Raw genomic sequence first — 12045 nt, 5'->3', positions numbered from 1 at the left:
TTCTCATTACAGAGATGCACATCACCTAATATGCTTAATTGGTAGTAGGCTTTCGAGCCTATACAGCTTGGAGTAAGACAACATGCATGCAGAGCATGGTGTGGACAAAATACTCATTTGCCTAATAATTCTGCACTCCCTGTAGTATTTATATAGCACTTTCAGATCAGCCCCCAGCTGAACACAAAGTGCTGTACACTTGACATGCCAGAAATGATACATTGAACATGTTAAAAAATAAGAAAAATAAATAAAATAAATAATAATAATATAAAATGAAAAAAAAATATTTAAAAAATAAAAAATAAGATGATTATTAAAATGACATTTAAAATAATAAAATTAGCACAAATAGCAAAAACAATAATAAAATAGTATAAAAATGTTGATGAGAATTACATTTAAAACAATAAAATCAGCACATTAGATTAAAATAATAAAATCAGGGTCAGACTGTGTCATAAGCCAAGGAGATAAAATGGGTTTTAAGACGTGTTTTAAAAGTGGACAGTGAAGGGGCCCCTCTAATGTGCTGGGAAAGATTGTTCCCAGCACAAGATTGTTCCACAGATTAGGAGCAACAAATACAGTCCAGAAACCGGCTATCCGAAGACAGCGCAGCGGCTAGCAGCTGATGCTGACAGCTGGTGCTAATAGCTAACAGTAAATGTGTCCAATTGCTGCGGGCCATTCAGTCCTTATACAACCGTTGCAAGAGCTTGGTCCGCATAGCCAATAAGTAGGACTCGTTCCTGATGGGTGATGGGCTCCGCCAGAGCTGCCTTTTGTCACCGATTCTGTTCATAATTTTTATGGACAGAATTTCTAGGCGTAGCCAAGTGGCGGAAGGCTTTCACTTGGGTGGTCTCAGGATCTCATCTCTACTTTTTGCAGATGATGTGGTTCTGTTGGCTTCATTGGTTGATGGCCTCCAGCTCGCCTTGGAATGGTTCGCAGCTGAGTGTGAAGCGGTGGGAATGAGAATCAGCACCTCCAAATCTGAGGCCATGGTCCTCAGCCGGAAAAGGGTGGAGTGCCCACTCCGGGTCAGGGACGAGTTTATTGTCCCGCAAGTGGAGGTGTTTAAGTATCTCGGGGTCTTGTTCACGAGAAGGAAGCAGGGAGCGGGAGATTGACAGACAGATCCGGTACAGCGGATGCAGACACTGTACCGGTCTGTTGAGGTGAAGAGAGAGCTGAGTGTAAAAGCGAAGCTCTCAATTTACCCATCGATCTATGCCCCTACCCTCACCTATGGTCACGAGCTGTGGGTAGTGACCGAAAGAATGAGATTCCGAATATAAGCGGCGAAAATGAGCTTCCTTTGAAGGGTGACTGGCCTCTCCCTTAGAGATAGGATAGGGTGAGAAGTTCGGCCATTCGGGAGGGGCTCAGACTAGAGCCACTGCTCCTCCACATCGAAAGGAGCCAGTTGAGGTGGTTCGGGCATCTAATAAGGATGCCTCCTGGGTGAGATTTTTGGGGCATGTTGCACCGGGAGGAGGCCCTGGGGCAGACTCAGGACACGCTGGAGAGATTATATCTCTCGGCTGGCCTGGGAGTGCCATGGTGTTCTCCCAGACAAGCTGGAAGAGGTGGCTGGGGAGAGGGAGGTCTGGGCTTCTCTGCTTGTGCTGCTGCCCCCGCAACCCGGCCCGGATAAGTGGAAGAAAATGGATGGATGTCTTTTCCTGCTACTATTTAGGTTGCTTTCAGTCTACACTGGATCATTGAAATAGTTAGTGAATCTGGTTCTCTTGTTTGTTGTTGTGGTCTGCCTTCAGCCTGTAAGTTACTTAACTTGTTTGTTCTGTGCAGAAAACCCTGGAGATCAGAGAGAGAGGTCTTCTGTGAAGACTTCTATGAAGTTAAGGAGAGGTAGAATTCCCTGTTTTGTTTGGACATTAGACTTCACTGACAGAAAGCCTTTCCCTTGTGAACTTTATTGTATAAATAAACTTGTTAAACTTTTGCTGGGTCTATGATCCAGCATTTTGTGTTTATTTTTGTATTTATGACTTCGTATGTTATATTGAAAGGATGCTAAGTTCTAGGATTATTATTTGTTTGCCTTGAGTTTAATTTATATTTCTCCTAGGTTTTCTGTGTTAGTCTCATGTATTTTTTGTCTGTGTGTTTCATATTGTCTAGCCGGTGTTAATATCTTTACGTCTCTTCATGTTTCCTGTTTTATTCTGAAAGTCTTGTATTTCCATTTTCCCTGATCACCTCTTGTCTGTAATAAGTCCTCTGTCTTCCTTTGTTCAGTGTCAGGTCATTTCTTTTCCTTCCATTTCTTGTCATAGTAACCTTAGTAGTCATAGTCACCATAGTCATCATAGTTATCACAGTTGTCATAGCGGATTTATAGTTTTCATAGTTACCTCAGCCATGTCACAGTTTTCATACTATATTTTCTACACTATGAGGCAAACTTAAAATCCTTTAATTTTCTCAAAAACCAACAGTGCGCCTTATAATCCGGTGCACCTTATGCATGAATTCTGGTTGTGTTTACTGACCTCGAACCGATTTTATGTGGTACACGGCACTCAAAAATCTGTCAAAAATGTTTTAGTATGACTTTGGTAAGCTATGAAGCTGCACCGCTTGATGGATTGTCAGAGCATTACGGCTACGGTAGTTAGGAACCTCGCAGAGTAATCTGGGTCCTAAACTCTGTCCCTTCAGGTCCCGAACACTGCGGCATCACTGACAGTTAAAAACTATCTAAATTCTTTCATCTCATCCAGGCATCCACGAAAACAGAATGTATTAAATTTAACGGAGATAGAAGTTAGCAGGAAGTTAGCTTGCTAGTTTCCACCTAAACATGATATAGCATGTTCTGACTGAGAGATTTCTGAATAATTAAAACGCACAGCTCTGCTAACACTTCCAACATAAATGAAGACCAAAAAAACCCCTAAACAGCAGTGACTTTTGTAGGGTTACTGAAGTTGGGCTAGCTGGTATATAATGAAATGATGTGCTATGTGATCACTAGCTACACAGCTATGTTAGTATAACATACACAGTGAAGATGGAGGATGAACACTAACTTTTTTCCATACGATAAAAGTTACCGTGAGGGTTCCTGATGGTTAGGGACTAATACAATTGCATAGCAGGATGCTATAAACGGACCAAACTTCAGTCAGGAGAACAACTGAGATAATCCATCCACAATACGAGGTTAGTCATTAATATACTGCAACAACATGGGAATAGAGCCACTGCAGAGAATTCAACATTAATGAATCAATGGTACGGAAGTGGAGGAAGCAAGAAGAATGAGTTGAGTGAGGTTTTTTTGCCTTATAGTCTGAAAATACAGTAGTTTTTTAGTTTTCCCATTTTAGGTTTCAGTTTAGTTGTCGCTCCTGTTCTGCCTTTGCTCGTGTTTTATGTTCATGTCCACCAGCCATAATAAATAGCTCACTCTTGGTTTCAACTTCAGTTCACCTCTCTAGTGTCTGCTTTTGGGTCCTTTTCACAAACTCACTGGCATACCCCGCCGTGACAGAGTTCTACCCATTTTGGTGGCCTTGACATGTTGATATTAAAAGATCTAGTAGAAATGATTAAGAAGAAACTATGTGGAGTGTAAGTAGTATCATTGCAGACAGGTCCAGTTCCTTTCAGTAAAACCCCATTCCACATAAAAAGGCAGCTAAATAATTCATATTCTTAAATGTAGAATTTAAGTCAATACCTAAAAATTATACTCATATAAAGTAGTAGGTACAATTCTCGCTCACCTCGCTGAATGTGCCCCGGCCAATCACCTTCAAGATGTGAAAGTCTTCTCTTTTGATGCGGGTTTTCTTAACCTCCTTTACTAGAGGCTCAGCTGTGAGAAAGGAGAGAAGAGACAATGATTTCAATTATTTTACTTTATTATTTCAGTGTTATTTGAAATAATGGACCTAAAAATGGTAATGCAGTGGCATTATTTTAAAAATATCATTTTTTCCTAATTTAACAATTTTGCAGTAATTTATCAGTGTGGGACAATTTATTAGTGTGCTCTAAATACATTTTTTTCTTAAATATATATTTATTAGATTGAAACAACAAAGAAAAAGAGATACACACAACTGTAAGTAGGTTTCACAATTATTGCTTAAGCTGATGTAATAAATTACAGCTTAATAACATATTCTCATATCTTTTAATTGCTTTTATCACTTTACCCCCTACCCATCCCACACAATAGCCCTGTCCCTTGAGCCCGTTTAAAAAAACCCACAACAAAACAACAAAACAAAACAAAAAGCAGAACAAAACAACAACAGCAACAAAAACAGAGAATTTACTGAGTAGTGCTAGAAGTGGGGAAAAATATTTCAGGAATTGCCCCAACACCTTGTAAAATTTCCTGCTGGTATTACTAATTGAATAATGGATCATTTCGAGGCCTAAATAACACATAAGGTCCCTCAGCCATTGAGCTACTCCATCTTAGCAGGGTTGCATGCCTAGCCACAAGGGAAGTGAAAGACGGTGTGTGACACTGTGACAAGATCAACTGTGCATCAGTCTCTCCAGTGGTGCCAAAAAATGTAGCTAATGGATTAGGACCCACATGCTATCCAAGAATTAGTGCCAAAGTTTGAAATGTGTCTCTCCAGTATTTTTCTAGATTAGGACATTTCCGAAACCTTGGGGGTGGGCACGCTACACAGCATCCGGATGACCATCAGGGTGTACAACCTCACCCCTGGCGTCGTTGCCCACCTCTCAATTTTAAATACACATATACATTGAGGGCTATCAGGAGGGGCTATGCACTTACCTGCTGCTCTCTGGCAGGTAGCTCCATGCCCTCCTGGAACACACATGCATCAACACTACTTATGAGCGGACGGAGGGAGGTTTGGAGTCTTCACACCCCCCCGTTCTCTGTTGCCTGTTGGGGCGGGGGAGCTGGAAGGAGGAGTCGGCCATCCAATTGGGGTCTGGAATGTGGGGCCTCCCTGCTGCTGTGGAGTTGGGGCGGTCTGTGTCTCTCCACCCCAGGGAAGAGGGTAACACTACCAGGGTCTGGGTGCAGTTTCCCCCTCCAGGGACAAGGGTACCTAGATCTGGGGCTTAGAGTACGCTTTGGGAGTGTGATTGTGTGTACAGTGTCTATTTATATCTTTCTCCACGTTGGGTGAGTGCTGAGTAATTGCATATGAGAGTATGAGGGTGGGAATGGATGTTTGTATCTGTGTGTGCCTGTATGTTTGTGTCTATATGTCAGTTCGGGTATCAGACGTCACCTCTCTAGGGACATCTCAGGCCCTCGAAGGTATGGAGACCTATCTCCCCCCACCACTCCACGTGCCAGTGGCAGATGCCCCCACACATTGGTGCACTGGTGGTTCTCTGTGTCCGGGGATGGGCGTCCAGGTACGCACCGTCTCACTCCTGGTGGCTGCTTGTTGGGGCCTGGAGCCTGGGGCTCGCTCGGGCCCCTTCGGGGGGTGGGGTGCCCTTGGCCTCGGGCTTGGTCACTCTGGCACAGCTGCTCCACGGCTGCTGAGTGACCCCTCATCTGGGACTCTCCTCAGCTCTTTCTGGGATAGTGGCACGGTTGCCCCTCCGTTGGTCTTCCTTGGTCTCTTGTGCTCTGAGGGGCTCTGGATGTCTGAAGCCTGGATCTCCTCCATACCTGCTTCATGCCCTGGAGGACGGGGCTATGGTTCCCCCACACCCTCTAGCAGATCATTACATGAAGGAACCTTTTAAATACAAGTGCGCTCATGCTCACAGGTGTACACACGGGTGCTCACAGACACAAACTACACCCTCTTTGGCTCCTACCTCAAAGCACACTGTGCACTGTCGATCTTACGTGCTGCACAATAATGTTTAATATTTAGTATTTACTGTTACATTCCCATAGATCATCGCGATGATGTTGTTTATTATATTGCTCTCTTTTTTTTTTGCTTGTTTTCTCTTTTTTTCTTTCTCAACAGGTGATCCAGGTGATTGATATATGTATTTTTGTCTGTTTGTTTTGTTGGTTTTTGTTTTTTGCCCCTTTATCACCGTTCCTCTTCCCCGCTGTTTTTCTTTCCCTCTTTCTTTCTCCCTTTTCTTTTCCCCAGTCAAGTCTGTCCCGTGTTTAGCAAGTGAAAATAAAATAAAATAAACAATAAAAGCAAAGGTGAATCAAATAGACCAATACGGCAAGGCTGCAATGGTCCATTTGGTAAAGTAAATCCGTTGGGCATCTTTCTTTGCCTTTAGACAGTAATTCTGATGGCAATAGAGCCAAACGGGATAGGCGAAAAAAAAAAATACCAATACCAATAAGTTTGATGTGTCACATGGCCCTCTTCCTATTGAAAAAACAAAAGTTGTATCCAAGATGGCCGACTTCTAAATGGCCACCATGGTCACCACCCATCTTGAGGAGTTTGCCCCCTCACATATACTAATGTGCCACAAACAGGACTTTAATATCACCAACCATTCCCATGTTATTACGCTGTATCCGTATAAATGGCCCACCCTGTACATTAAGGTGCATATCCCTGACATTGCAGCTGCTGCTATTGGAAAATTTAGTGTCTGAGAATGTCTGAGAAAATGTCTGATCTGCAGATATTTGAAAAAATGTGTATATGGGTGTGGTGGGGCATGGTCTGCAATGCTGCTGCAGGTGAGATGGATGCACCTGCGTGGCATCTGCTATCACGCCTTGCACAGTCTGAGTAGTTGTGTTGTGGATGTGTCGCCTGGCAGCTGGGATGCTGCAGCCATTCATGTGTGTAATTAGCAACCATGTGCCTCAATAAAGCATGTTGAAAAGCTTGAAAATATCTTTGGGTCTGCCTTGTTTTATCACAGTGGTGCCGAAACCCAGGATGGGGGGTACGGCAGACCCACAAACTGGCCGCCAAGGGGAGGAGTTGGCCTGAATGGTGGCCAAAATGGCCAGCACAGAAGAGCTGTAAGACTGGACCCAGCAGCATCTACAGGTAATGAAGAATCTGGCACTCTCACTCTCACCGGCATTCCCCGACAGCGTTGGCGTGGAGGAGGTCCAGGCTGTTCTGACGACCATGTCAGGCCCCAGGATGCGACAAGCCAGGACATAGCCGGCCGCCGCACCCATCCCTACTCATCAAGTGGTAGCAGCTTATGCCCGGCAGGGATCTGTGCCCGTTCCTGCTCCCTGGAGGAGGGCCGCGGAGCATCTCCTGGGCTCGCCACCAGCTCAACCACCTGCTCAGCAAGAGCCGGAGGTCAGCTCATGGAGAGCGCAGGAGGAACCTGCCACTACTGCGCTGTCGCTGCTTGGCCCCCTGGACCAGTTCCAGGGCTGCCGCTGGGTACGCAGGGCGTCCCCTGGATCCACATTGTCACTGGCGCTGCTGGATATGTGGGCGACCGCCAGAGTGGTCACATCCCTGTCCCTCACCAGGGCCCAGGAGCACCAACGGTCTGGGCGGGGGGAACAGTAGGTTCGGCTAGATGGCTTGCCGGCCTGTCGGGCAATGGGGGTATATGGCGGGGCGTGGTCTGCAGTGCTGCTGTAGGTGAGATGAAAAGGCTTTGCACAGTCTGAGTTGTTGTGTTGTGGATGTGTCGGCTGACAGCTGGGATACTGCAGCCATTCATGTGTGTATTCAGCAACCGTGTGCCTCAATAAAGCATCCTGAAAAGCTTGAAAATGTCTTCGGGTCTGCCATGGTTTATCACAGTGGGAGATACATATTTTAAGATGTTTAATTTTTTTAAGCCTAAATGCCTCCTCATCTGAGCCCACACCCTCACCGTGAGCCAGACAACTGGATTATCAGTTGCTCTTGTTTGGGGGTAGGGTGGGTGAAAATCCAATCAGAGCCAGAATAGATGAATCTGTAGCCAAGTTCAACTCCATGGACACCCAGGAAGGGCAATTATCTTTCTTTTGGAAATAGACCCAAATAAAAGCACGTATTTGCTGCCCAATAGTAATACCGGAAGTTAGGCAGTGCCAGGCCTCCATTAGTCCAAGACTTTTGATGAAGAGCTTTATTCAACTGGGGGTGTTTACCTCTCCATATATAAGATGATATAACTGAATTTAAAGAATCAAAGGATTTGGGAATAAATATTGGCAGCAGCCTGATTGAATGCCTTCTTCCCATCTAAGCAAAGAATGCACTCAGGATTCTGACCGGAACGGGTGTATAATATATCTAATAGACAACAGATATTGAAATAAGAGTAAAGATTCTTAATGAAACCAGTTTGATCTTTTGATATAATGGATGGGAAATTATTTTCCAGCCTGCGTGCCAAAAATTTAGCCAAAATATTACCATCGACATTTAATGTAGAGATTGGCCTGTAGGACGAACATTCCACTGGACATTCCTCTTGGGACAAGAGTGATACTTGCCTTGAAATAGGATGGCGGAAGTTTACAACACGTGCATGAATCCGCTCCGATTCATGCACATTAGACATAATTGAGGTGAAAGCAATGATGAAAATGCTTTGAAAAATTCTATGGGAAATCCATCAGGTCCAGGTGATTTTCCACACTGCAGTGAGGAATTAGCTGCGCTCAGCTCCTCTTGCATTATGGGTTTGTATAATCTATTTTTACTATCAGAGGAAAGCGTAGGAATGTTCAAAGCGTTAAAAAGTTATCCATTAAAGTGCTTTCCTGTGGGAGTTCAGAGGTGTAAAGTTGAGAGTAAAAAGTCTTAAACATATCATTAATTTTGGAAAAATCCAAGGTGATATTACCATTATTCATTCTGACTTTTGTGATATGTTGTTTTGCCTGAAAGCCCCTTAACTGGTTAGCTAGCGTCTTACCTGATTTGTCGCTATGAATATGAAACAAACTCTTACTCCTCAGAAGCTGACCATCAATTTAGTGTGTTTAAAGGAGATCAAATTTAGTCTGAAGTTCCACGCGCTTGTTGTATAAGTCTGGGTTTTTTACTGTAGCGCAGAGCAGATCTATTTCTTTAATTTGGCTAACTAAAGTAAGTGATTATATACGGGCCTTTTTTTATATTTGCTGTTTAGGAAATAGTTTGACCCCTGAGGAAGGTTTTCAGTGTATCCCAAATTATTAGGCTATAAGTTACTCCTGTGGTGTCTGTGAAGGTTCTCAGTCATCCAGGTCTTCATAGTCTAAGGAGCTAAAGAAAGAAGCGTCTGGACTTCTTTACAACACCAAACTGTCTGCCATCTATAATCCAGTTTTGAGATCTCTTCCCAGGTGCCTTAATGCCCACACATCCTGGGCCTGTTGGCCTCAGTAAATCACATGATAGGGTGGAGCTAGGTTTCACAGTGGGTTCACCCGAAACCTTGGCTGATTGTGACCCACATTCGCGTTCACAGCTTGGCTCGTGTGACTAGGTTGAGGATCAATAGGGGGTCCGTGACCCTCTTGGGGACACTCCCATAGGGCTCAAAATCTGGGACTCTCCACCAATTGCTCTTAGAACTGAAGAAGCTTCTCAGATGAAATGTCTGCAAGAAAGTTCAAGAAGTCCAGACGCTTTTCTTTCCAAGCTCCTTAGACTTTCTCCTGTGGTATTTATTTGTAAAAACGAGCTTATTTGTTCCTAAATGAATTCTAGGAGGTTGTCATCTGCCGTACAGTTGAATTAAAATGCCAGTGTCGTCTGGATTGAGGAACATCAGGAAAAGTCTTTGATAACACATTTTATGGTATGATATTACTATCCTCTGGTATTCACGGGATTGGACCCACGAAGACAACCGATTATCTGAGAAAATAATCAATCCTAGAATAAGTATGGTGTACCTGCTTGTAAATCGTAGGAGAGAAGAGAAAAGAAGATGAATCTGTAATGCTGAAACATGAACAAAAGTCCTTGCATATCCCAAGAGTAGGAGAAAATCAGAAAAATCTACTCACAGGGCTGTCCCTCAGCCCTCCGTAATGATCAGATAAACGTAATGACCAGATAAACAGGCTTTCAGGGTAATCTGAAATCTGGCAATCTCCAGCCGATCCTGTCTTTCCTGAAGACCTCACTAAGCAGGTCCACAAAGAATTCTGTGGAACGAACCTTCAATGCCTTCAAGTCCCAGAATACGCAGGTTTTGACATCTATTTCTTTCTTTCTAAGTCCATTACTTTAGCCAAAAGTTTAGTATTAGACTTGCTGAGGTTGGAACAAACATTGTGGAGCTCCCTAACCCACTGACTTAAATAGTTTCTAAACATCTGAGTCATTGACCATGATCTTTCACTGCAGACCGGACTTCGTCAAACTTTGACTCCAGTAGGCTGAAAGATGTTTTGAAATCACTCACCAATGCCTTCCTGTGCTGCTCCAAAAGTGAGGAAGTGGCCGCCATTTTTAACTTTGGTGCCTCATCCTCCTTTTCTTCTGCTATAGTGTGGTTTGAGGCCAATTTATAGCAAGCCAAAACCAAATTCAGAATGCTTAACAGAAAATGTACGCAGTTCAATAGCTTTGTCCGTGGAGTGGATGATTAAGGAGTGGAAAAAGTAGAGAAGAAGTTCAAGACATGTTGAGCAGGTAATTTAGCCATTTAAATCAGCTGTGTTGGATTAAGGACACATCTAAAACCTGCAGGACACCGGCCCCAAATCCAGGTAAATCCAGGGCTGAACCTGGGTTGGCTTTGGGGACCGGGGCTGGGTCACCTTCCTTTTAACCCTTATGTTGCACTTCTGTACCAGTAGACCGTGATGTAACAATTAAAAAAAATATATTAAAAATATTCCCCTCTCACCCCTGCACGCGGTCTATCCTTCAAGCTCGGGTCATCTACCAGAGGCCTGGGAGCTTGAGGGTCCTGCGCAGTATCTTAACTGTTCCTAGGACTGCACTCTTCTGGACAAAGATCTCGGATGTCATTCCTGGAATCTTGAGCCACTCTCCTAGCTTGGGAGTCACTGCACCGAGTCCTCTGATTACCACTGGGACCACCGTTACCTTCACCCTCCACTTTTTTTCAGCACTTCTCTGAGCCCTTCTTGTGTTCCTTTCTTCTTGATGTTGCTGTCATTCGGTATCACTACATCTATCACTACAGTCTACCGGCACTATGTCCGGTTGGTTAGCCATCAACAGTTTGTCCATCTGTATCTGGAAGTGCCACAGGATCTTAACTCGGTCATTCTGCACCACCCTAGGGTGTGTCTCCCATTTTGACCTCAGGACTCCCGGGTCATACTCGGCACAGATGTTTCTGTACACTATGCCAGCTACTTAGTTATGGCGTTCCATGTATGCCCTGCCCACTAGCATCTTGCACCCTGCTGTTTAGTGCTGGATTTTCTCAGGGCATCTTTACAAAGCCTGCACCTGGGGTTTTGCCTGGTGTGATAGACCCCAGCCTTTATGAATCTTGTGCTCAGAGCTTGTTCCTGTGCTGCCATGATTAGTGTCTTTGTCGTATCTTTCAGTCCAGCTTTGTCCAGCCACTGGTAGGACTTCTGGATGTCAGCCACCTCCTTTATCAATGACCTGAACCTAACCCGAAAGATAGGATCATGGCGAAGCTTGAAGAGTTGTGTGTTTCCATGTTCAACGTGTTTTGTTTTACTTCCCCTGTGGGTTCATTATGTTCATTCCAGTCAGCTGTTTCTCCATGTGTTTCCACTTCCCCTGATCAATTCCTGTGAGTATTTAGTCAGTGTGTTTTCATTCCATCTTTGTTAGGTCATCTGTGTTGCTTCCCTCTATGTCATGTAAGGTTAAAGATTTCATGATTCTGTTCAGGTTCAAAAATTTTAGAGAAGTTATTTGTTAATACACTTGATAAATATATTGAGAAGCATAATCTCCGAAGTGATAACCAATATGGCTTTAGAGCGAAAAGGTCCACTTCGATGGCAGTGATGGAACTTGTAGAAGGGATATCTACTACAATAGATAATAAGGAATATACTGTTGGTGTTTTTATAGACTTAAAGAAACTGGAGAAACTGATCAGGAGGGCTAGCTCTGTGGTCGGCATGAAGCTGGACACTCTGGTGACAGTGGCAGAGAAAAGGACACTAAAGAAACTGATGGACATTATGGACAATGCCAG

At 44.0% G+C, this 12045-nt stretch overlaps 1 protein-coding gene across 1 annotated transcript in view; it reads right to left on the bottom strand.

The window, feature by feature from the left end:
- Nucleotides 1-12045, bottom strand: part of dmpk (DM1 protein kinase) — an 83441-nt gene that overhangs the window by 59166 nt on the left and 12230 nt on the right. Inside the window, exon 2 of the mRNA XM_005754324.1 lies at nucleotides 3762-3853. Coding sequence (XP_005754381.1) covers nucleotides 3762-3853 — 92 coding nt within the window. The remainder of the gene's footprint in view (nucleotides 1-3761; nucleotides 3854-12045) is intronic.

Source organism: Pundamilia nyererei, unplaced genomic scaffold, assembly GCF_000239375.1.
Source record: "Pundamilia nyererei isolate P.nyererei 1_Seehausen unplaced genomic scaffold, PunNye1.0 scaffold00542, whole genome shotgun sequence".
Taxonomy (NCBI): Eukaryota; Metazoa; Chordata; class Actinopteri; order Cichliformes; family Cichlidae; genus Pundamilia; species Pundamilia nyererei.
This window is presented reverse-complemented; position numbering and strand designations above follow the sequence as displayed.